Source organism: Haliotis asinina, chromosome 8 (genome assembly GCF_037392515.1).
Source record: "Haliotis asinina isolate JCU_RB_2024 chromosome 8, JCU_Hal_asi_v2, whole genome shotgun sequence".
In the NCBI taxonomy this organism is placed as follows: Eukaryota; Metazoa; Mollusca; class Gastropoda; order Lepetellida; family Haliotidae; genus Haliotis; species Haliotis asinina.
Genome location: NC_090287.1, coordinates 50,329,412 through 50,356,364, shown reverse-complemented (window position 1 = coordinate 50,356,364; position 26,953 = coordinate 50,329,412). Strand labels below are relative to the sequence as shown.

General features: G+C 38.4%; 2 protein-coding genes across 3 annotated transcripts in view; one reads left to right on the top strand and one right to left on the bottom strand.

The window, feature by feature from the left end:
• Positions 1-18,182, bottom strand: part of LOC137294265 (protein salvador homolog 1-like) — a 28,387-nt gene extending 10,205 nt beyond the window's left edge. Inside the window, exons 1-4 of the mRNA XM_067825272.1 lie at positions 17,643-18,182; positions 12,389-12,922; positions 2,510-2,752; positions 1,605-1,791 (exon numbers count right to left, since the gene is read on the bottom strand). Coding sequence (XP_067681373.1) covers positions 1,605-1,791; positions 2,510-2,752; positions 12,389-12,922; positions 17,643-17,742 — 1,064 coding nt within the window. The 5' untranslated portion in view covers positions 17,743-18,182. The remainder of the gene's footprint in view (positions 1-1,604; positions 1,792-2,509; positions 2,753-12,388; positions 12,923-17,642) is intronic.
• Positions 18,183-18,250: 68 nt separating this feature from the next.
• On the top strand, positions 18,251-26,699 carry LOC137293875 (radial spoke head protein 4 homolog A-like). 2 transcript variants are annotated; one of them, XM_067824653.1, is made up of 10 exons: positions 18,251-18,561; positions 21,641-21,830; positions 22,012-22,287; positions 22,846-22,903; positions 23,039-23,152; positions 23,434-23,531; positions 23,660-23,801; positions 24,124-24,233; positions 24,599-24,858; positions 25,713-26,699. In XM_067824653.1, exons 1-10 carry the CDS (start codon positions 18,428-18,430, stop codon positions 25,939-25,941), a joined length of 1,611 nt encoding a protein of 536 aa, XP_067680754.1. In that variant the 5' UTR covers positions 18,251-18,427; the 3' UTR covers positions 25,942-26,699. The 2 variants fall into 2 exon arrangements, with proteins under 2 accessions (XP_067680754.1, XP_067680752.1); XM_067824651.1 differs by having other exon boundaries at positions 18,270-18,561; positions 23,660-23,813.
• The last annotated feature ends 254 nt before the right edge of the window (positions 26,700-26,953 follow it).

The following is a 26,953-nucleotide window of genomic DNA, read 5'->3' as shown; positions in this document are numbered from 1 at the left end:
GTTTGCTGAGCTTGTTTTAAAGCCACCAACATGGCTTAAGCTATCATATCAAAGTTAGATCCCACCATTCCCAGGTCTAGCAGTATGAGACAAATGAAAAGCAGTGAAGAGGATTGACAAATCTGTGAGGAACACAAACATTAAGGCTGAGATGCTGTGGCCAAATCAGCTGGGATCATACAGCGTGGATCGGTGAATGTTCTGTTTGCCAAATATAGATCGTAATTGCTGATCAGAGGTGCAGCTGAAGACTGGGCCATGATCATCAAAGCATGTTGACCGGAGAATGTACAGCTCACCAATGTTTCTAGATTTGCCTATCGTCTGGAGAACGGGAGGATTGCTAATCCAAGAGGCATTGCCACTGTGCAAGGGATCATAGATCCTGGTTGGTCCACCAACCCTCAAAGGATCACTGATGTAGAGGAGACTTACAATTATACATTTGCCACAAACTTTTCTTTTCTTGGATGTTTTATCTTCTTTCCCCATGTTGAATACAGACTCCCACAAACTATGTCACAGCAAAAGAACAGCACATTGGCACTCAGCTTGAGGCAGGAAAGAAAATAATCAGACAAAGGGGTCACATGACCCATCAGAGCACAGACTGCATTTTTCAAAGAGGCTGCCAGGTTGTCCAAGAATGAGAGCAGTTGGGGTGTGTTAGACTGAAGGGTTCAAGAGGCCCAAAACTTTGTTTACAGTTCATTTCCACTCAACTGTCCAACACAAGAGAGAAAGTAAAAGACATAGCATAAGATATGTTTAAAAAATGTGTTGTCTGTTCTGTCCACCTTATATTCTTAATGATTTTGTGGCATTTGATTGCTTCTTTAATACAGAAAGAAGATATGGCATTTGTCAAACTCTAACATGTCAAAGGCAGGTAGAGGAGTTGTGATGTTCTTTCTTGGGATGAAGACCTTGTTCGCCTCAACCCTTAATTCTCGCATACATTACATATCAGTCTAAGTAAACTCAGCCTCAGTACTTTTCGTTACACTCCACTACTCAGTCTAACAAAACCTTATGGGAGGTCGCATCAGGTAACCTTTGAGACTGACCAATCAGAACACAGCTTACCAAATCGCAAAAGTGGACATTTGCACATACCTTTTGAACTTTTTATCTCGAAAAGGTTTGTACCTGAATGATTCTGAAAGCTAATTAGCATACGACTGCTTCCAAGTGATGCATACAGCGCATGTTACAACCATGAAAACGATGAGTAAACAGTCGCTCAAAATATTGGGCTTCATCTTGCGGAAATATTAGCTACTGGTAACCATGTCAACGGAAACCCCAAAGCACATATACAGCAGGTCAAATAACTGTGTTATATGCGAATTTTTGCTTGTGGAGAAATCTGTGTCAGTGACCTGAATGTTTTCTATGTCCCTCCGATCCCTAAGTAGTATCCGTTGTCTGATTGGTTAAATCTGTTTAACTGTCTCGCTATTGACTGGACGGTCATTGGTCGCGCAAAGGATACCTGACGCAACATTCTACTAGCGTTTTTTAGACTCAGTGGTGGAGTGTAACGAATAACACTGAGAGTAAGTCTACTTAGACTGATCACACATAGACAGACTTGAACTTACTTGACATAGAAGATGCCATATTCTTTGGACTCTATCCTCTCCCATCCTGATGGGAGGTTTTCCTTTTCTAAGGGATGGCTCCAGTGGGTGGTCTGAGTGTTGTGGTCAATGTAAAACTTGCGGCCCCTCACTGTCCAGTCTTCTGACCAGCCAACTGGCAGGGGCATCTCCTCTGAACCATATCCAGCTGAAGACATTCAAGTATTTCCTCATTCAAACATTTAAAGAATGAAAAATGTACATCTACCTCAGCTAGTGTGAGAACATTAAAGTCCTTCATGATAATCACTGAACATGAAATTGGACATATTTGAATGTGGAATGGTAATAACAAAAACTTAACTAAGAAACAAAGTTCATTTGTGAGCACATGAATACATCTGGAAAAGAGTACTGATAGGGTTTTTAGTTCTGAAAGAAAAGTACCAACACCAATTGTAAACCAAAAAGTAAACCTTGTTGCCTTGGAAACAAAATAAATTTATTCAGAAATCCAGAACTATCAACGGGCACCAGTTCACCATCAGACCTATCTATGTACCAAGTTAGGTGAAAACGCAACTAACAGTTTAAATGTTTTACACTGGAATGGAGTACTACCACCAATTTCGGTCAAAGTTGTTTAGGACAAATTTGCATAGACTGATGGACCAATACACAAGTGGAGTCCATTTTAATACCCTCCCTTTCAAAACGCGTTGCTGGGGATAAAAATTACACGAAGCCATCTGACTCTTGGAATACTATGTGATAGATTGTGCTCATGATTGCTTTCTTCTTCATTTCTTTCAGAAGATGGGTAACATTTATACTCTAAAACTTTCTGAATAAAATTTGGATGTTTAATGTATCTGTAGTTTTTCCCAATCTTTACACATCTTGACAATAACCACAATAGGACTCACGTGATGATGATGATGTGGAATGAACTTCTTGTGTGGGTATATGTTCCACATGAGAGTACATGCTGGTTGGGACAGGCTGCTGATTGGCAGGATTCTGCTGAGCATAGTGGTTACGGATCTCCTGGTGGTACTGCTGGATCTGATAATTGTCATCATACTGTAGGTTAAAGTATTCACCACTGTTGTTGTAGTTGCTGAAGCCATAGTGGGCAGCAGCTGTAGTCACAGGTTCTTGGCTATCATCTGACAAAACAAATTTAATGGTTTTTATTACGAACATATAAAAATAATCTTAAATGTAAGTATGATGTCTAGTATACTAATAACAGGCCCATTAAAAAATATAAGGCTTTAACGTGTTAAATGATTAACTTATACTGATTTTTTTTAAATGCTGAAGCAATCATACACAAAATCAAAAGCTTAACAAAGTAACAATGTTTCCACGATTGTTCTTGGCCTATCGATCACCACTCATCACACCTAACAATTCTTTGTTGTTACTTGTGCATGTCCACTGAAACCCGATTTGACCCTAAACTGAACAATTTTGTCACAAATGGATAATTACATGTCCGCACAAAATTGGCGTGTGGTAAAAGCAAGCCCTCTGGTTGGTTCACGATTGTTAAGGAGACATATATAACAGATACCTTCTTTTGAAAAGCCATTGCTGGAAAATACATTCTTGTATTTCCAAGTCAAGCAGGTGATGAAAGAAAATATTCCTACAAATTTATAGATAACATGCAGATTTACAAGCATTGACCAATCAGAGGGATTGCTTCAACCACACCCGTTTTGTGTGGACATATCATCATCCGTATGTGACAAGATCATTTAGTCGAGGGTGAAAATCAGGTTTCAAATGACTTGCAGACATAGAAATAAAGAATTGGTAGGTGTCGTGAGTGGTAATAGAAGGGCCAATCATCCATGATTATGTTCACAATAAGTTTGAAACAAACCTATAGTGATTATGAATTCTTTGGAGAATGTCCCTGATGGGGAACATATAAATGTTTAAAATGTTCATTTTAAAATACCTATGATGATACAACTAGTTTTTGTCTTATGAGACCACCCCTTCAGGGCCCCACAGGGTTCCCAGCAGCCAAGAGCAGTAACTCTGGCTGCTTACTTCGAAACTCATTTTTCATGCCGAATGTATCAGACAGTATGTGGGGAGGTGGGCAGCCATACCCCAAGGAGGACGTTCTTCAAAGAATTCATAACCTTTACAGGTTTGTATAAAACTTTTTCAGAAGCCCTACTTGGGGTACATGTAAGTATAGGAGAGACACCCAACAATTGCAAGTTGGAAGGCATTCTGTCTAGCTAGTATGTACCCTCATTCAATCAAAGTCACAGTAGAAGCCCAGAGAGAGAGAAAAAAAACAAACTTACCTAGTGACCTGGGTCCCATTTCACAAAGATCTCAAAACTTTTCTCGTAGCATTGGCACATCCTATGTTACAGTATGGCAGGTGGAGATGCTATGAGGAAATTTATGAGATCTTAGGCTTATGAGAACATTGTCAAATGGTCCCCTGACTGCTCAGGGGCCTCACTCAATCATGTGAAGGCATAGCAGTTAGGGGAAAGAGAAGCCAATCTTATATGCCAGTGGATAATTCAGAATGATCACATGATGATGGACAGAATGTATGGGCCAAGTCCAAGATAATAATTCATGTTCCCAAACCAGCACAGCGTGGTGCAGGGACGAAACAGTGGGTATAGCGAATAACAATGTTAGAGCCAATAAAATAGGGAAAAAATGCCACGGATAAACATTGGGGAATTTCTACACAATCCACCACCAGGAAGGATAAAACAATCATGAATTGTGTAGATGCATCCATGGGTATGGTGGTGATTCATCAGAACGTATACCTTAGCGATATTGAGAATGACCACTATGGGGTTGCAAAGGCTAGTCTCACCCATAACATACTGACAAATCTGGACCTGCTACCACTGAGGAGCGGATTGACCATCTCAGTAGGTGATGATGGTAAGATAAGCAACCTAGTATATGCCACCTGAGTGAGAGTGAAAGCTCCCCTTGGAAGACGCAACTTCTTAAGGTCAAAGGTGCCTGTACTGACAGCCATCTGAGGCAATCCACTCATGTACCTGCCTCAAGGGCATACTGAGCAACAATGAAGGTTCACTCATCCCTCCCTGACCCTCATCCTCCTCAACACAGAGTCTCAGTGGTGTCTGTTGTATCACAAGATACAAATGCAGATGTAGAGGAACTCTTCTATTTCTTAGCTTTTCTTTCAGGAAAGCTCCTGTGCCTAAAAGTCCTTCACCACTCCCACCCCGCCTGAAGGAACATCTTGTAGCAAAGAAACAAAATGTGGCATGGAGCAAACATTGTGAGTGATATGACATATCAATGCATTACAACCTGACTACCACAGCTACCAGAGCAGATGCATGGGACAGAATTACCACACAGTCTGCCATTTGGCTTGCCACATGGCTGGAAACAGCAAACACGCCAGCAAAGATAAACAAAGCATAAATAAAAAAAGTCAGGAAAAGATTCCAGATAATGCTTGTGCGAAACGAAAGGAACCATACATACAGAATTTGACTCTTTCTCTCTCATTTTCCCTCTAGGTATGGCAAGGACACCTTCAAATGGACCATGCATGACCGTTCTGTTTAACAACAGCCTGAAAAGTAGGTTTGGGCAAAGCAGCCAGAGTTACGTCTCTTGGCTGTCTGGGCCATGAGGGGCCCTTTAGGGATGGTCTCACAATACAAAAACAAGTATTTTGTTTTGTACACTATATATTGAAATACTGTTACAACTGTCATAGGTATTTTTAAATGGATACTTTAATGCTTATATGTATCCCTAGGAGTATTTCTTCAGGAAAAGAATTAACTGATTGAATGTGACGGCAGTGTAGCAATCAGCAAAGCAGGCTGGTGTGGTACACAAAACACCAGTCTTGTCATGATTTATTGTACATTAAAACATTGAGTCAGGGGTCATCTAGACTTTTGTTAATATATATCTCTATCTTTAATCCTTGCAATGACAAAAGACCCTCTGCAGTTCCCCTGCAAAAGGGAAGTATTTTATCATGTTTAGAATGCAGTACATCCCTGACTTTTAGCCACAAAGCAGCATGGCACATACGTGAGAACAACACATTGTACTTTTGTTTGTTTGCATGTTTGCTTAGAAGTCCCACTAAATATTTGATTCTGAGTGATATTGTAAGCAAAAGTCCACACTTTCAGGGTATGATGACATGTAGGATACAGGGTACCAGTTCTTACCGAAAGTAAACAAAGCAGAACACATTTCAAAATGTCCCATTCAAGAATGTTAATCACATTTCATGATGAATTTATTTAAAGGTCACATGGAATCAAAAAATCAAACATAATTAAAACACAATTATCACTTGTTCGTGATATATAAAATGCATTGGTGATTGTGAAAAAACAAATCAACACAATTATCAGCTTATAATCGCAAATGACAAGTGCAATATTTTGTACCTGGGTTTACCTCGCTTGAAACGAAGCAGCCGCAATACAAGACCCAGGCAGAGCCAGTGGGTGTGCACTCATGTGTAACAACGCCTTGTCATTGGCCAGTGGTTCATTTGCCGAATTACTTAGCTGGCTTACATTTTTTTATAAGCCTGATAGGTGTTAATTTCAAACTGCATGTGCTCAGTGATTGAAGTTGTGCATTGCATATTGTTATTAGCAGACAGGCAGGAAGACATATAGGTGTTAATAAATCAGACACTGAGTTTTCTCTGTAACAGGGTCTGCTTATCACAATCAACACTTTTTTGGTGTTTTTTATGTAACGAGTAGATTATTTACTTGTTCATGTGCACAACCAAGATTAGACTACTGTTCACCCTCTCATACTCCAAGCAAGGCATACCATTTGAAGCTCCGTGAACCTACTCACTGCACATGCGTTATGAGCGCAGCGCAGAATAGCTGTTGATAGCACTTTTTCCCTCAGCACTGGGGCATAATTAGCGAATCATTTGAACTCTCATTTTGCAGACTTTTCTTCATCGAGGTTTTTTTCAACTTTTTTCAACAATAACTACAATGTCCATCATTACCACTGAACTTTATAGATTTCACATTCCTTATCAAGTGTAGTTACTGCATTCCTGCATTCATATTACTTCCCTACTTCATCCTGAATCGTCAAAACAGGGTGTCCAAACTCCACCACAGGGTCAAGCACCACTTACCATGCTTACGCTTGGAGAATGCAATGAATCTACTCATCATGCCAATAACTACTTGAGACATCCTGAAATGTCATATCATACTTCCTATAGTCACATTACTCTGTCCATGATCATCAAAAGAATGAGTAAGTTGGGTTTAATGCTGCTGTATTTATGGTTTAAACACACTTTTATTTCCAAAATGAAACATGGATTGGTGAACAAGCCATATGGCTTATATTAACGCTGCTCCAAAACACCTTTTACAAAACAGAAGTGAAATATGATGTCATAATACAACTCATGAACATTCTTAATCAGTACGTGTTAACAGCAATAAAGCATTAAATGTTGTCACAGTTTGGTGTGTCTTACAAGCCATAATAGATGTGGATCATTATGTATTCAGGGAAAATTTGAAGCGCTGTGTTGAGAAGATATACTTGTGAACAGATTCTAATATTTCTTGGTTTTCGAACGATGATAGTTCCTGCTTGCCATTCATAACGGTATCGAGATCATAACCTGCCATGAAAGTACATAATAGATCTTAATTGTGAATAATTGTCACAAATGAAAAAGAAGTGCAGGGCAGTTTCACTCCCGTATCCACATGAACAGTAAGGACTGTTGATTATAAGTTGATTGAACATATCGGCGTTCAGATCACTACATCCAAGGGTGAGGCGTGAGTGAATGATTTGTGAAAAGCGAGATCCATAGTTGAGGTCCATACCTCTTTTTGGGAGTAGTTTCTTAAATCCTGACAGACTGCATGCTTCTTTTGAGTTTGGCAAAGCGTTCCAAAGACTAATTGTGTTGGGTAGCAACAAATTGGCATAGGAATTACTTTAATGTGATTATTCCATGAACCCCTGCTTTGGAGTGTTATTCCTAAATGTTTGTGGCTTTTGACTTCTTTTATGACCGTTCAGTCCATAAGTAAATTGAATTTGATTGAGAGGTTGCTTTTATGAGAAAACTGAACAGATTCAGTTTTATTTGGGTTAGAAGTAACCTGCCATTCCTGAGCCTACCGGGAGATTTTATCTAAATCATCGTTAAGAGTAGTAACTGAGACCAGCAGATCTTCAATAATTACATATAATGAGGTATCATCCGCAATGAGGCGACTGTTACTATAATATCACATACAATATTGTTGATGTATATTAAGAATAAGAGAGGTCCGAGGACTGAACCCTGCAGTACTCCGGCCAAGACATCTTTCTTGTTAGAAATGTACCCATTAATTGCAACTCGCTGTGTGTTTTATTTTTGAGATAACTTTCAGACCATTGTAGTAATTCATCTTGTATACCATAGCTTCTGAGTTTATAGATAATCCCTTTTTGCCATACTTTATCAAAAGCTTTACTGATATCACAAAATACTGCCCTTACTTCTTTACCGTCATCGATGGCTTTAGCTATGCAGTGATTATACCATTCTCTTCCCACAGTGGTTACTTGTCATATCTTCCTACGTAACCTCTGTTCTAATACGACCCTTTTATGGTGCGAGTGTTCAAGACTCATGATTGGAGGCAATCAGATTTAGTTGTGCAATCAGCCACCTTGTTTCAAAAGTGATCATTCGCAAGATCTCGGTAATTTCCGGATGCATCGTGAAAACTAGAACCTCTTCCCGAGCGCAATACTCAAATGTTTCTTCTAGACAGAACTCAGTCATGTCATATTTGTTTCTCCACATTGTTTGCATTTGTCAAGTTGAATCTAGGTCGATGTAACATGTGTTCTGATTGGACAGAAAAAAAGGGAGATAAATCTGCTGCCATTTTTTGCAGCTAGGGGATTTTATGAGAACCGCAAAATATGGCTGTATTAGAACAGAGGTTCGTAGGAAGATATGACAACTAACCTCTGTGGGAAGAGAATGTGATTATACAGATACGTTAATTGATTAGACGTCGAATCTCCGGGCATGAATCCTGACTGTAAATTCGTCAGAAAATTATTATCTCTAAGGAAATTAAATATATATTTGAATACACATTTTTCAAAAACTTTAGATAAACAAGGGGCTAATGCAACTGGACGGTAGTTCGAGCATTCATGAACACTATCTTTTTTGTGAATAGGGATAACAGAAGCTTCTTTCCATATCATGGGAAATACTGACCGACTCAATGATAGATTAAATAATTTCGAGTGTATGGGACTTAGACTTTTGGCATTATATTCTAATACTTTGTTGCCTATTCCATCTGGACCAGTCGCTTTTGATGTATCTAAAGGCAACATGATATCTTTAACATCATTACAGGTTAGGGTAATTCTTGGTAATATTGAATTGCAATTGAATTCGGTATCAGGCAAATCTCAATGAGGGTCTTCAACAGTCAATTGAGAAGTAAAATAATCATTTAGGATATTAGTGATTTCTTCGGGATCATTGTATGCAATATCGTTAGATATAATTGTTGGAAACTAACTTTCACTTTTTTATGATTTTAAAAATACTTTAGTCAGGCGCCACCATGTTTTAGTACCGACTGAGCTTTTTACTGAATCTTTGCTGTATTAATATATATATTTATATACTGTGAACATTTCTCAGTTTGATGAAACCCTGATGATACTGGCAGAGTTAAGGGGCACAATTCACAATGCAGTTTGCAATGCACATAAACTTTGGAAATCCATGTTTCTGATCATTAAGTAAAAATTCAGTACCTCACAAATAGTCATCTTAAATATGAGTCACAATATATCATTATTTTACCATGCTTATTGGACAGTAACCAATATGACTCATCTCAGTAACATCAGTTTGGACTGTTCAAATGACCTTAATATACAGAAAGTTTATACAAACCTGTAGAGGTTATGAATTCTTTGAAAAATGTCTTCCTTGGGGTACATATATAACATAGAAATGTCCATTTTAACATGCCTACGACAGTTGTAACAATATTATAATAAATATTTTACAAAACAAAAAACTTGTTTTTGTCTCATGTCCCTACAAGGCCCCTTCCTGGGCAACCAACAGCCAAGAGCAGGTAACTCTCGCCATCTACCTCATACCTCACTTTTCAAGCTGAACTTGTCAGACAGAATGTGTGGAGGTGGGTGGCCGTACCCCAAGGAGGACACTTTTCAAAGAATTCATAACCATTACAGGTTTGTATAATTCTTTTTCAGAAGAAGTCCTCCTTGGGGTACATATATAGTATAAGACAGACTCTCAACGAACATGAGTCGGGGAGAGGCATTCTGTCTGCTAGCGTGTACCCTTCACACACTCTCATACACTGCCGAAGCTGTGAGAGATAGAGAAAAGCACTTACCCAATCACCGAGATTGCTGATGTCAATCAGGCGGGGGCGTGGCAAATGTGGGTAATAAGCCAATCAAATGAGGAGCTCAGGAGTGACGGACATATGCGAACGCCCTATACTCTACACTGAAGTTCCCCAAACCAGTGAAACAGTGCCGGGAATAACAGTAGCATAAAAGATATTGATAGTGTATGTCGACGCTATAATGAAAAAATTCTTTTCACCACCACCAGTAAACAACCATCACCAACAACAATGATTTTGTGAATCCCACCACCGGGAGATCTTTTCTTAAATCGTACAAGGACGTGTCACAAGCTCATTCAGCTAGGGGGGATCTTGGCCCTGCCCACAGGTGAGAACTGTTTGACCACAGTGAGCACGCTCCCTTGAGTGTTTGTCCAACTGGTAGTGTCGGATGAACGTGCTCGGCCGGCTCCAAATAGCCGCTGAGCAAATCTCCTCAATGGGCAGTGCTGCTTCATAAGCCTGTGATGTAGCCACTGCCCTAACTGAAAGAGGTTTTAACCCATTAGGTATGGTTAACCCCTTATGAGTGTAAGCCATACAAATGGCAGAGACAAGCCACCTAGAAATGGTTTGCTTGCTCGCCAGCAGACCACCTCTACAACTGTTTATCCTTCCAGATATCAGCAGTTCATTTGATATAAGCTCTGAGAGTTTTACAGACATCTAAGACGTGAGCACGTTGAAGAGAGGATACCGGACTGGGGAGGCTGCATGAGAGTAGGTAGCTCTATAGGTGTTGTAACATGAAAAACGCCTGCGATCTTAGGATGGTAAGAATCCGGCAGTGTAATGCTGACTCTGTCTTTATGAAAGACAGTCAGAGCAGGATCCGTTGACATTGCATGAATGTCGCCTACCCACCTGCCAGAAGTTACCGCCACAAGAAAGGCAGCCTTCCAAGTTAACAGCTGGAGAGAAAGAGACAACAGCTTGTGAAAAAGAGGACCGGACAGCCAGTCAAGAACGACTGACAAGTCCCACGGGGAACTAATCCACCGGACAGTCGGACTGATCCTATCCACACCTGCTAGAAAGCGCTGTACAAGAGGGTGCTGCCCCAAGAGAGCACCATCAACAGGAATATGAAAGGCTGAGATAGCCATGGAATAGCCTTGGATAGTAGATGCGGCTAAACTGGTCTCTAACCAAGACTGTAAAAATTCCAACACTTCAACTAAAGTTGAAGAAAAGGGATCAAGAATCCCCCTGTCGACACATCAGCACGCATAACAGGCTCATCTATCCTCATACTGAACGTTTGTCCATTCCCTCCGCAAAGCCAGAATTGTGTCTGCAACTGGTGCAGGAATTCTGCTCGCCTGGAGGTGATTCCTGACAGTGGCCAAGCTGCCCACTGAATCCTGGGATTTGGGTACGGCGCTCCGTTCTGTAATAGTAAGTCTGGTCCAAAGGGTAATAGGACAAGGGGCAGAGCCAGAAACCTGAGAATTACCGGAAACCAGCTTTCAGATGACCAAAGCGGTGCAAGAAGTACTAGTAGCCGAGCTGGTTGGGTGGCAAGATGCGAGAGGACCTTGGGAATCAGCAGTAAAGGCGGGAACGCCCACAATACCCTGTCCGTCCAATCGAGTTGGAAAGCGTCCTGGCTCTCGGATCTGGTATCCGAGAGTAAAACACCGGAATCTGGTTTATCCCCCTAGAGGCAAACAGATCCACTTGGAACGACCCGAATAACCAGGAGATATTGATTATCTCCTGATGCACATCCACTCGTGCAGGGCCAGAACACATCAAGAGAGTGCGTCTGCTCGAAAATTGTCCACCCCCGGGAGATAAACGGGACACACCCACACATTGAACTGGTCGCACCACTGCAGAAATTGCCATGCCTCCTGTAGGAGGGACGGAGACACTGTCATCTTACCGGACACATGGCTGGAAGCAACGGACACCACGTAAAGTTACAACATTTCATGAATGAAAAGGAGTGACTTATGAATTCCTGATAGCGCCCGTGCGTCAAACAGGAACCATATATACAGAACTGGGTGCTTTCTCACTCATATTCACTTCACTTCGTAAGCTTTGCAGTATTTGAAGAGCTGTTGAATGGACGACTGTCTTGAATGATGACAGCATGATAAGTGAGGTACAAGGTAGATGGTGAGAGTTACCTGCTCTTGGCTGTTGGGGGCCTAGGAAGGGGCCCTGTAGGGGTGGTCTCACAAGACGAAAACGAGTTTTTTGTTTTGTAAAATATTTACTGGAATATTGTTACAACTGTCGAAGGCATTTTAAAATGGACATTTCAATGCTATATATGTACCCCAGGGAGGAATAGTAACTAACCTTCGCGAATCATCCCATGGGAATTAGGGTTCCGGTCCTCAACTTGATGGGTAGGAAATGACTGCTGTATATTTTGTAACTGCTGATTTTGTAAATTTTGATAGTGACCACTCTGAGGTATAGAGATGGGTCCTCCTCCTGTGTTTGACAAGGCACTGGTAGCACTAGACATAGCACCCACTGGATATGCATATGCCACATTGACACCACGAGACTGAGGCATGGTTTCAGTTCTTGAAGGGGCAGGAGAGGCAATGCGTACATTCTGAATCCCTTGACTGAGCTGAGACATTTGTCCTTGTGAGCTTGGTGCCTGTTGCTGCTGGTAGTGCTGGTACATCTGTCGGTCCATCTGTATGGGGGCATTGGAGGAAACCAGGGCATACTGGGCTGGCTGACCTGCAAGCCGGGACTGTGGTGATGCCATGGTGTTGGGGATGACATTGCCACTAACTTGATGAGGAATGTAGGATGCAGGGGACCTGGCTGTCCGCCGCTGGAAGTTTGTGCCCTGTCGAACAGGTGTGTGATAATCTGAAACAGTAGCATATCATGAGAAACATTTTAAAGTTCATAGCCAAGTCTATATTAGGTTCATAGTTAATCAGGTATAATCATGATTGAGGAAGTGAGTGTTCTTGTAATGCCAATATGAAGAATATTTATGTCAAGATATGAATTGGCAACACTATAAATTGGCTTCACACATTCCGCATATGTGAACAATGGAAACCTAGACTTTGGCCTTTCTAATGGTTTAGCCTCTCTCGTAAAATTACCCCACAAATCACTGTTGTAAGGACATTTAATCACAGGAGATCAATTAGTGCTCTTGTCAGTCTGTAAGAAGTCACATGTGTCAGTATAATATATCTTAGTATGTCTAACATCATGATCATTGGGCCATCAGTGGTTAGGATCTCAAAGTAAGAAATAAAATATACTTTGAGTCTAAGTTGGGTCCAAAAAATTGGGGGATTAACTCATTAAGCCTGAGAGCCACTTCACTGCTCAACACCTGGAACCCCCGTGCTGATTGCCTGGCTAGCTGTGGCAAGACTAATTAGGGCCTGGTATCCCTGGCAGGTTTTGGAGATTACAGGAAACTGTCTCGTCATACAAGCAAGTCCTGATTGTTAATTGTTTAATTGCATTGTAAAGGTATATGTTGAAAGAAAGCAGGAGTGAATACATGTCATATATGTAACATTTTCATAATTTTATTGCACTTTCTCTTGTAGACTTTTGGTGGCGTGAGCATGTGTATTTTCTTAACACGTTTGTATTCTTTGTATGTAAGACATACTTAAACAAATTGTCCTTCTCATATCATTGTGTGAGGTTAAATTGTTCAAGACATCTATGTCAATGGCAGTAAAGAGGAATTTACTCACATGCCTAATAATCCTCTATGAAAGAAGCGTTTGATACGTTTGATACGTTGACAGTGTATACTGAATATTTTAAGGTAAGTAGTAATAAGCTAGTGTGTGACTTACATGGAACAGATTCACAGTTTGTCACTTTGGTTCAACTAGATTTAACGCAGATAATATATGTTATCACACAAACATACATGTATACATATTATATAATGCTATTCCTCGCACATACATAAGACAAAGGGTGATGGGATGGGCGTCATCAAAGTTCCCGAATAGGACGTTTTGTATCTCCACTGTTCAATATAGTGGCTGATTTGCTATCTATGACCAATCGTATTATGAGGTACCTGTCACACAGGAAATGACAGGTGATGGGGCGTGGGCTAAATTTTTCTTAAGAGCATGTTTGGTCACTAGACAGTTTGGATACAGATTGACTATTGGTTAGATCGCTGACCAATCGATATGCTGGATTTCGGCTTTATCAACTCTAGCTATCATGAGAAAGTTTGTCTATCGTGAACATACATAATCGTAAGGATGCCTGAAATGTACACGTAGGACTAAAAAGCACTTTGACGAGTTTTTTTTCTTTAAAGCACTCAAAGCTTTACCCCAGATAACCCAATCCAACCACTGAATAGAGATAGTATTTATTTGCATATAGATTTTGCGCACACTACTTGTACATCAAACATAATGGCTTGCTGAACATTTCAATATAATCTGCACATTGTTACAATAAATGTCATAATTCAAGTACATGTATTATAGAATTCAAAAATGTTACACGATAATGATTTATTGTGAAGTATACACTTGCAGTTGAATCTCCCCCAAATATTTATGAAGATGGGCGTACTTATATTTGTTTTGAAAGCAAACGAGGTTCAGAAGATTGACAATGGGCATGACACCACAAAACAATTTGTCCAATGATGTAACAGCACATTAGTTTGTTTTACACTTGTCACGGGAAAAAACTACCTGGACATGCATTCTGCCAGAGGCTGTTATTTTGAGGTTGAAAGAGGTGTTCATATATCTCATTTAGTGTTGTCTGTTTGAATGATTATACGCATCAATTCCGTAACTGATATATTATCCTCCTTTTATTAACGATGGATCTGATACACATGATCATTACACTGGATAACATAATTACAGAGATCAAATACAAATGTTTCTTACACAATGCTTATGTAAATTGCATTGAAAAATCACATTTCAGATCATATTCGATTATGTATTATTGTCAACTTTAAAAATCAATAGTTGCAAATGAGTTAGGTCTAAATTAGTAACTTGGCTTATTTCAAATCTACACAAACATGGGTGTAATACAGTATTGCTATTTATGTCTACGACTCATTATATGAACTATTACAACGAATGAATAAATGATTTAATTTAGAAGAAAGTTTTGTAACCTTGTCACCGTTAATTCAATCAATGCGCAAAGATAGTATCTTAGTATTCACTCCCAATGACGAGTAACAAACACTTACCTCCTGTAACTACATCTCATAATCCCCTTTCTCGCAGACGTGTTCATTTGCCTGTATAAGCCCCCAACATTGCAAGCAATTGTTATCAAAACACATTAATAGTTCTTCCGATTAACACAGAAAGTAACCTCTCTCATAAGAAAAGCTAATCTTTGATCATTACTGCTACATTGATTGAAATAATAGGTACAGTACGAGTTTAAAATGTAAAATGCACATGCAAGTCTCTCGCTGAATAAGAGGTGCTTTCTGCTGACAACTATGCATGGCTCTCGCTGAATAAGAGGTGCTTTTTATTACCCCAATACACGGCTCTCGCTGTGAGAAGCTAATTAATCTGCCGCACATCTCTCGGCCTTAATGAGTTGGGAAAAATGTCTCTCTGGACTATTGTTAGGTCAATACCAGTTAGGGGTTCATTTGGGGATTTACAATAATCTTTTTCAGATGTGTCAGACCATGAGACCATTAGTAGTTCTGAATTCACAATATGAATCAGAATAATCTACTTATGCCTCCCATAAAGATAATATCAGTCTGGGATTAAATATAGGAATTAATAATAACCTTCCTCACTTTCATGATTATGATTAGGCCAATACAAGTTTACAAAGCAGCATGGGAATCAAACTAATCCAACAAAGATGTGGTCTACCATAATCCTACTCAAATAAGTCACTATAACATGCGTTAGGTCCATCAATGATGAGGTTGTAAACTTGATGCTTAAGCTTGAAAGTGTTCAAAAGTAATTTAAGGAATCATTCATAAGCTGATAGTATACTTTGAAACTGTGTTTGCTATTTGATATTCTATCACACTCTCAAAGTCACTTCCACCCTCCGCAAGATTGTGCCTAGAGTACACAAACCTTTTCAGATATTGATTTGAATGTACTTCTATCCATTACTTGTATTGTTTCAAAACTAAACCTACATTGTAATAATTATCTGAATGATCTTGATATGGCAGTAGGAGCTTATGTTATGATTCAGTTGCTCTTCTTACTGTAAGAAAAAAAAAAATATATATATATATATATATATATATATATATATATATATATATATATATATATATATATATATATATATATATATATATATATATATATATATATATATATTTTATATATATATATATATATATATATATATATATATATATATATATATATATATATATATATATGTATATATATGTAACTTTCATGGTAAATAGTTTCTCCATATTCATCTGATTTAGGCAAAGACATAATGTGGAAAACATTTTGCTATGCTGAAATGGAATTGTAAACTATTTGAATCATAGTGGGGTGGCTGTCAAATCTGCTCTTTCAATGACAGACTTGTTATTCTTTTCATCAAGACTTTACTCTACAAATAACAGATAAGTAATTGGAATTGGGCCAATTAATGTCATTTCTGTTGTGACAATTCAGTAATTAAATAATTAATGTGAGAAGAAGCTTTGAAAGCAAAGCTTAAAACAATAGCTGGATTAGCTAATTAGGAGCCATCCTTAATGTGGATTGTGTACTCAATGCATGGAGATGCCCACCCAGACAGGTGAGTCCAGGTTATTTAGGTGTGCATTTGTGGTTTGTGCGAGTGTACAGGGGATGTTGTTATATGGGTTGACAATGTAATATAATGGAAACTAAGGATATAAAATATACATGCCACCTTCTACATTCCAACTAGCGTGATTGTTTGTTACATGTTTTGATAATAGTCTGTAAACTTAATACCATAAGCAAGTCAATTGCCAATGTCTACATGTGTATTGCTCACAAGTAATTCAGACTAAGACTTCCATAATTTTTTAGCCTTACTATTTCAGCTCATAGATGTATTGACCAAATCAGAATTATCATAGTCATTTTATAATTACCCTATTATTGCTTCAGAAAGCATTTACATTCTTGGTGATTAACAGAAATGTCAAAATAACTTTTCCTTTAATTCATCCAATCAAAATAACTTAGAACAGGAAGTCTTCAAAACAGCAGAATAATAATGACTGTAAGCATTCCCATTCCATAATACATCTGTTGAAATTGTTTCAAAATCATTTCGATTCATTGTTTGTTGAATGCATCATTAGCTCTGTTAGTTACTGGTAGCTAATGCCAGAAACTAATCTGTTCTAAATATCACATGGCATATCCCAAAATCTTCGCATACTTTCTCATTAAAATCAATTTATGGGTTAGTTCTACAGCACTGATCTGGGAATGAATGCTAGCACCTTATCACCATTACAACAACCTCTTATCAAGATGATAATTTTTTTTACAGAAAAGGCTTTCAGAGGCAAAGTCAAGTATAACTATGCAAAGTATTAAAAAATAATGCTTACTTCGTAGAATAGGAGGAGTGTCCCGTTTCACATATCTGCCTGCTATACCCTCATTCAAGCCTGAGTCCTTTTTTTTGGATAACACTCTTCGTTTGTCCATAATTATATATTATTTAAATCTAACAATAATTAAATAAATGGAATGCATAAACCGTTGTGGTTAATAAATTTGATTTCCCAGGTCGAAGTCAAATGAAAACACTACATGAAAGAAATCACATATGGGCATCACAATATGCTTCATCAGGCATGCCAAAATGTCACTGTCATCCCTTAGGTAGCTGTCGGAATAACATAGGCATCCTAAAATGAAATACACAAAGCGAGTGTTGAAAAAAACACATCAGTGAAAGCGAGCCAGAGGTCGCAGACTTTTGAGGAGTCTATTCCACTAATTAATTATGGATCGTGCAATTCTATGGGCACAAATATCCATTGATTTTCGACAAATAGTATCCGTCATTCTGTTACAGATGTAGCTATTTACTGCGGACGAAGCACCAGAATCAGACCAGAATCAGACACATAAGATTGTAAACACTGGTGAAGAAACCGGAAATACCGAAACGCCGCTACTGGAAACGTCATCACTTTGGTGGTCGGTACCCGGATATGACGTAAAACGCAATGTTTGACTGTTTACCGTAGCAACTCCGCATTTGATCAACTTGAGCTGGCGTTTGGTTCGGCGCAAAGCATTTAGCAACGAGGAGAGTATCCCTGACAACAACAGGGTAGGCAGCACATTACCCCGGGGAAAGGTTAGTTCCTCGCAAGAAGGCGAAATGTCCTCCACACCGAAAGATTCGAAGCCACAGACTCCGGTCAACATGGAGTTGAATTTGAACCCTAAGGAACAAGAATTTCTTAAAGCAAAATCTTATTTACTCACGGCGAGCACAGACACAGGAGTAAATGTGTAAGTCTGAACACTTTATTATGTTTGTGTTATTATGTTACTACTTATTGTACTTCCAGCTGTGTGCATTCAATGTATACATATACGTGCTTCTATGTTTTCACTTAACTGTCATTTTTGTGCAGCAAATTTTGACAAAGTGTATTTATCTTTGTCAGATTGTTTATATTTAATTGAGTTTGTGTCTAACAACCATTCTATTTTTTTATTGTAACATTGCATGTATAGTTTTGTGGATGATAAATAATTTGTGAGTTTAGAGTAGATCGAGTGGTATGGGGTATTGATCAAAATCAATAAACTGAAGGCAACCCATAATTTTTGTAGTGCACATATGAACCCACATTAGGATCACATTTGATTGTTACAAGGTTTGCACTGTTATGCACAGTTCACTCTACAGTTAAGTCACAAAGTAAAAGTAGACGGGAACAAGTTTCAAGTTTTTGTATTTTGTCAGTAATCTTGTATGAACATACTTCATGGTCATCTTTTCTGTTCCTGCAAACAAGCACATGTAGTAGACTAACACTTTTATTTGTAGTATAGCAAATTCCAGTGCAGATTGTACATTTACATGTAACATTTGATTGGGATGTTCTTGGTGAATGAAATATTGAAGGAAGATGTAGGAACAAACATTTGGATATACAGTAGTATATTAGATGAAACACCAAATATCTTGACTTGCAACTGATGTTCAGCTTGCACTACAAATTGTATGTTTAATTGTTAATTTTAAGTAAACTTAGTCTCAGTTGTATTCATTAAACTCCCTTAATGAGTATAACACACCCTAGTAGGAGCGCGCGTCAGGTAACCTCTGAGACTCACTAATCAGAACACAGCTTACCAAATTGTGAAACTTGATGTGCACACATGCCTCGAAAAGGTTGTTACCCCAAAAATGATATGAATGCTATTTTCTGTACGATCACTTCTGGGTGGTGCACATGGAGCATGTTACAACACTGTCAGCTGTGAGTAAACAGTCACTGAAAATAGTGTTTTTTGTCAATATTCAAGGATGTCAGCATGCGAAAATATTGGCTGAACATGACATAAGAAAGCTTTAAGTGTATATACTGCAAGTCAAATATCTGTGTTTTATGCGGATTTGAGTTTGTTGAGTGTCAGTGACTGGGGAATATTGTAAGTCCTGCCAAACCCTAAAAAGTAACTGTTGTCTGATTGGTTATATCTGTTTTTCCATCTCGCCTTTAATTCGATGGTCAAAGGTTATATGAGGCGACCTTCTACTAGGGTTTGTTAGACTCAGTAGAGGAGTGTAACAAATAGTACTTAGACTAAGTTTACTTAGACTGACTGAACAGCAACAGCAAATACACATACAGCAAATAGCATAAGTTTGAAATTTGAACAAAAAAATAGTATATTGTCTCAGCACCAAACATTAAAGGTCACATGCATCGTAAAAGATAACTTTGCAGATTCTGATACCTTTCAGTATGCACTTACTGAAACAAATCATCAAAACTGCCAGTTCAACCTATAAAGTTGAAACAAAAACATGAAAAAAAGCCCGCTAAATCAGGATTCAAACAATTCACTAAATTTCCTCCAGCGCTGGGGAAAAAAGTGGCTTGAACAGCTGTGCTGTGCTGCGCCCATAATGCATGCGCAATGAATAGGTTCACTGAGCTTGAAGCAGTATACCTGTCTGGAGTATGAGGTCGTGACCAGTAGTCTAACCTTGGCTGTGTACACATACAAGTAAATAATCTACTCGTTACTTAAAAAAACTTGTTGATTGTGATAAGCAGCCTCTGTCACAGAGAAAGCTCAATGTCTGGTTTATTGACACCTATATGTCTGCCTGCCTGCCTGTCTGCAATACACAACTTCAATCATTGACCACATGCAATTTGAACTTAACACCTATCAGGCTATATTACATGAACAAAATAAATTGATTTATGACTCGTGCACCCGAGTCCTGTCTCTGTCACATCATGTAATGAGGCAGATGTGATACTTGTACACATGTCTTTTATGTCTGTGGGTTGCAAACAAACTACAACTACAATTTTCTCGAATGACTGGATCTGACAGAAACTGGTGCAAACTCTTGTCAGTTTCAAGTCCTACTTTGTACTTGGACGAATGACAGTTTCCAGCCACGCAGTAGTTCACCATCTCTACAGAGATGATTTTTTATTGGATCAAACGCAAATTCAGTGAATATGTAGTTACAAGTCCCAACATCTCTATATAATTCTTTATGGATGAAAATTTCTTCTAGTGTGTATGATTTTGTTTGACAACGGTCTATGAATCCATACTGAAACTACATGTCAAGTACAATAAAAGAAATTGTTATCCATAAAGAATCTTACTTTCATGTGACTCGCCATAATTCTAAAATGCCCATCAAACAGATCATCTTTCTGTACACACAATGGGCACTCAGCGTATCAACAAATGAACCAGCCAATCGTAAGCAGTTTGCACTTGAGTGTACACCCACTCGCTATGACTGGGTTCGATCTCCCGAGGGCTTCATTTCGAGGGAAGTCAGCCCAAATACAAAATACTGTACTTCTGAATCACAATTGTACGCTTATTATTTGTTTATTTGTTTTTTTTACAAGCAGCAATGTATATTATATGTCATGAATAAGTGATAATTGTGTTTTAATTATGTTTGATTTTTTGGTTGCATGTGACCTTTAAGCTGAACAAAAAAAGTGGAATGTTTCTCAGGCATCGGCACATCATTTTTCTTTGTGTGCGTAACAAGCAATTCTTAGCATGATTTGCATGTAAATATGTTATCTGTTTACAAATTTTTACACATCAAATCTTTCTACCAGTCTCATTAACCTTTCAAGGTTCCATGATTAGAACATTCAATTCAACAGTTACATTGTACTTTCCCAAATTTTGTTATTTCTGCTTTATCCAAGAACATGAAATCATCTATTGATCAAGTTCATAGCTCCATCAAGATCTCTTGTGAATGAGTAAATTCTCTGTGTCAGAAGTGTGTGAAACATACCAAAATGAAATTGCAAATGTTCGCACAATTTCCTCATGTGTGTTTGTTTCCTTGCTGCAGGTATGATCACTTGTCAAGGGTGTTGACAAAGGTTCTTGATGAAAGGCCGGACAATGTAGCAGATATATTTGAGGATATTAGCAAAGATGTAAAAAGATCAAAATTCACATCAGATGCTGATACAGTCCTTGACAAAGTAGACAGATCAACAGAAGTGTCACTTGCACAAGTTCAGAGGAGACTCTTCACAGTAAGTAGTGGGTTGACAGATACTTGAAAAGAATTAAAATTCAGAATAGACAGATTGGACATGGGGCACCCACTAAAGTTATCTGTTACAAACAAGCATGATTCATTATAGCAAGAAATGATATATGTTTTTAGTGTTTGGACATTTTGTTTGTTTTATTTTATTTTATTTTATTTTGCAGAAAGGTGATGGTGATGATGAAGACAACCAGCAAGATGAGGAGGTGGAGACTCCCCTCCCTAACCTCATGGAGCTGTGCTTCTACTTCGAGCAGGCTGGGATTGGACTCAACAGGGAAGAGATGATCCGAATCTGGCTGGCTCTGAAGAATCTGGTGGACAACCATCCTCTTCAGCATGTCAGATTCTGGGGCAAAATCTTTGGTCGTGAACAAAACTACTATGTTGCTGAGGTTGAGTACAGGGAAGGAGATGAGGAAGAAGAGGAGGAGGAAGAAGTAAGTTTGAGAGTCTCATGATAGATTGGTTGGAATATTGTCAAAAAAACTTTTATCACTTTAGCCATTATATATTCTAATGGTTATTAAACATTTCTAATCTAATCTTCTAATATTGTGTTAGAGAATAATTTGAATTTTCCATGTGAGCCAGTACTGTTTCCTTTTGACTTGTGTATAAATGCAGAGAGTTTTCAGATTTTCTGGAGTTACTAGTGAATCTCAAGTACTGTATGGATGTTTAAGAAAATCAACCTAGAAAATAGTCTCATGAAATGTGGTTTCATTTATGAAACTGAATAATCCAACCCTTCTATTGTTCCACATCCTTGGACACTTCAAGAAGTTACTGGACCTATACAAGTAGTCTATTTATATTTCTGACACTGATATGGTTGCATTATGTCCAAGAGTATAAGGAAAACTATTATGTACTCAGTAGCGTTTGATACATGGTTCTGACATTTGGGGAATCTCTTGATCAAATGACAAGGATAGGATTATCTTATTAATACCGCATTGTTGCTATGATCTTTAATACCAGTGTTTGTCTCATAGGAGGAGCAGAATGAAGAAGATGCTACAGAGAAGGATGATGCTGATGAGGGTGAGGAAGGTAAATGTCACATTTCCTTTAGATCTGGAAATAATTTGTTGATTTTTATCAATTTTAAGATTGATAAAAGTAATAGCTCAGTTAATAGTTTTGTAACTTACAAGGTGAATGTTTTGTTTGCTTTATATATTTCAGAAGAGACAGAAGAAGATGACCTCCCAAAACCAGAGTTCAAACCACCACCAGTTGCACCCAGAGAAGAGAATAGGACAGGAGCAAATAAGAAGACATACTTTGTCTGCAATGACCGTAAGTTTTCTATTCCTATTTTCCTTTGAAACATACTTGTAAATCCTTTCATGTTATGTAAGGCTCCTTTTGCACAAAGTGATCATGGCACTTGAACTAATTCAATCTTTTGTACGAGGAGAATTACGATACAGTAGAGCTATAGTCATACCTTGTAAGTCTGTCCAGAAACCTGTGATAGATATGTCACAACTATAGTCACTGGACTCTCTAGAACATTCATGAATTGTACATGGGGACAGGATATGTTTTTGACTGTTCTGTGATCAATCTGTGTTTAGCTGGCAAATCCTGGATTAAGCTTCCTGCTGTGACACCAGCTCAGATCACCGCAGGTAGAAAGATCAAGAAATTCTTCACAGGAAGACTGGATGCACCGGTTAGTACCAAAGAATAAGGTGGCAAGTGTGATAAGATACCCATCATTCATTTCACAGTTGATATATAAACAAGAGTATTTGAAGTTTGTTATACTGAAACAATTAAGACTGTCATCTTTTCTCCTAGGTTGTAAGCTACCCTCCATTTCCTGGTAATGAGGCCAACTATCTGAGAGCCCAGATTGCCAGGATCTCAGCTGGAACTCACATTTCACCCCTTGGCTTCTACCAGTTTGATGAAGATGAGGAAGAGGAGGAGGAAGGAGAGGGTGAGGGAAACTGTCAGTAGTCATTACAGTTTATTCTGCATGTGATACGGGGAGTTTGAAAGCATGAGGGCACAGCACTTTCTTTTTAATTGCAAATTAAAGTGTATGATGATAAATGGTTAACTCTTGACGTAATTCTTGATCTTTTGAATATTTTAAATGCTTTTGTTTCACAAAAGTATGTTGTATAATGGTAATACAGATTTTATTATTTGTTATTTATTATCTTTTCTTTTTATCTGTATTCAGGGTACATTTTTCATATGAACAAGTCTGTTGTCTATGTGTGACATGTACTCAGACCATTAATATTTCTCTATAGCCCGAGACCACTTTGTTGAGAATGTGGACTTTGAGGGAATTCCCGTCCGTGAGTTGATTGATGCGAATTTGTCCAACTGGGTGCATCATGTACAACACATTCTGCCTCAGGTACTAACAGATAGTTAACTCCTGTTAGCAAAGTACATGTTATTTTTAACCCCATATGTACTGTTTGTCTTTTCAGTCATACTATGTATTGTATGGTAGAGACATGACATGTGCATATACTTAGAATTATTTAGAATTGGTACTTATTACTGTGTCTAGTGCTTTGTATTATGGGATTAAAACAATGGGTTTCTGCACTATGAAACTGGAGTGAAATAATCCTGAACAAATATTAAATGCCTTTGCACCTCACCTACAATGAAAAAAATATAGAGTGTCCAAAACGATAATTTTGTTATCAGCTTTAATATGTTATATTTATGTCAGTCATGTTTGTGTTTTATGCTGATGTGTCTTCTGTGTAGGGGCGATGCACATGGTGGAACCCAGTTCAGAAGTCAGAGGATGATTTTGAGGATGAAGATGAGGAGGAGGAGCGTGAAGAGCCTGATGAGCCTGAACCTGAGGTTGGACCTCCACTCTTAACCCCTCTGGCTGAGGATGAAGAAATTGCTGGCATGTCCCCCTGGACCCCTCGTCTGTCCTCCAACCTCATCCCTCAGTACTCCATCAGTGTCATGCACTCAAACCTATGGCCTGGAGCTCATGCATTTGCCTTTGAGAAGTGAGCATTGTTTTCTAAACCATGTAACGTTATCACTGCATACACTTGGTTGTAATGTAACACTGTTTTGGTATCATAATACCACTGTTGTATTTGTAAAATCTCTATGTATTCATTCATTCCTAACACGTCATTTCATCCCCATTTGTTGCAGTCTTCTTGCACTAGTGAGATATTTTAACATGCAAGAAAATGTATATTAGTGTTACTAAATTATGTAGAATTAGGGACCGTTCATAGTTTATGGCTAGGGGGTGGTTGTGGTGATTTTAAGGGGGTCACCCATTTTGTTCTGGGGAGGTAGGGGGGTACTCAATTGTGTACACATGTTCTGGAAGGGGGTTCATTTAGGAGATAAACATCGTGAGTTGGCCAATTACCGGGTGTTGTTGAGTATTTGAAGCACAGGAATACATTTGGAACTGATGGTGTTAGCTGGAGGTTTCAAATGAAATGTACCCATCATTCTAAGTTTACGTCACAGTATGATTTGAATGATGTCACCACTGTTGATGACACAACAAAACAATTGTTCGCGATGATTCTATGTGTCAATACACAGCTAACAGTCTTGCAGTTTCTGGGAATCAAATACCGTTTGATAATGTTTTTCAACCAATCAGATTACAGAACACAGTGACTTATGGTTTGCAATGATTTTGTTCATGACAAGAAGGGTGGATCACTTACTTTGTACATAAATTTTATGGTTGGTCATTCACATTGTACATACAACTCTATAAAAATCATCAGCACCCACTACCCCTGCCCCCACCCCACCCCAACCATAAATTATGAATGGTCCCTTATAATACTTGTTCTAAATACAACTTAAGCTCCTGAATTATTTCCAGGAAATTTGAGAATGTGTACATTGGACATGGCCACAAGTATGCCCAAGACAACTACAGTCCTCCTCCCCCACCTGCAGTCCAGGAGGAGTTCCCTAGTGGTCCTGAGATCACTGAGGCTGAGGACCCCACCCCAGAGGAGGAAGCAGCACTGAGGGCAGCTCAGCAGGAGGCAGCAGAAGCAGCAGAAGAGATGGAGGAAGCAGAGGAAGATGAGGAGGAAGATGATTAGACTGTTGCTAGGCTAAGTTTAGCAGGGCTACTTTTGAGGAAATGATTTCATGGGTTTAATGTTTATATTGAGAATTTTTAACAAGTACTACTTTCATCTGAGACTTTAATTTTCAACCATTATTTTCATAAATGATATGATCTTATTTAGGCTTCTCAGAAATTTATCCTGACTGGAAACCTATCGTTTAACTGGTTGATGGTTTTAACTGAACTGATATATAAACTTTTATGTTTTATGTTATTTATGAAAGGATACAAATGTGAAATTATAAATCAATACCAAGACCCATGAGAGATTTTACTCTTAGTATTGAACCGTATTGACAACTGATAACATTTAAGCATTGGCATTCCATCTGTCGTTATTTTCTCGCTTAAGGCATGTCAGTGATTGTTTGAATCATTCCATTCATCCCCTCCTCAGTACAATATTTCTTCCAGAGACATTGCCTTCTGTACAGTGTTTGTTACCTGTTTGTATTAAAGTGAACCTACTTTTCTATCCCCAGTGTAAAGTGCCAACATTCACATGTTTTCATCATAATTTGTTCTCTTCTCCAGAGCACATGTGGATGTTTGTCTTCATGTTGTCCTTGTACATACTGAATTTGCAATATTTCCTAAATGTGGTTATTAAAAGTTCAAATGACATTGCATAATCATCTGTAGATGACATATTTGAAAGTGAAATGTATGTGTTTAGTGGAAAATGTATATTATATATTTATGCCAAATAAATTGTGTCTATACAATAAATATGTTCTATTTATTACTGCTGAAAGCAGACACTGAGTGACAAATGCAGATGCTGATATCTAGCTTTGAAGTTTTACACAAAGACACTTTGACAGTGATGATATCCATGTAGTTAGATAATGACATTTCTGTTCATATGCTTTATAACTAAACTACTCCTTCCTACTATGTGATGTAAAGTTGTGAACTTGAAATATTAGCAAATTTAACAGAGACTGTTCAGGTTAACCAGTGAACTTTGTGAAGCAACAAAT

What these genes read in the sequence shown, in the direction of transcription:
- LOC137293875 (XM_067824651.1), top strand. Translation starts at nt 18,428, where the DNA reads ATGTCCTCCACACCGAAAGATTCGAAGCCACAGACTCCGGTCAACATG. An exon ending in TGCTGATGAGGGTGAGGAAG is followed by an intron (nt 22,904 to 23,038) that starts GTAAATGTCACA and finishes TATATATTTCAG; the next exon opens with AAGAGACAGAAGAAGATGAC. An exon ending in CAGGAAGACTGGATGCACCG is followed by an intron (nt 23,532 to 23,659) that starts GTTAGTACCAAA and finishes CTTTTCTCCTAG; the next exon opens with GTTGTAAGCTACCCTCCATT.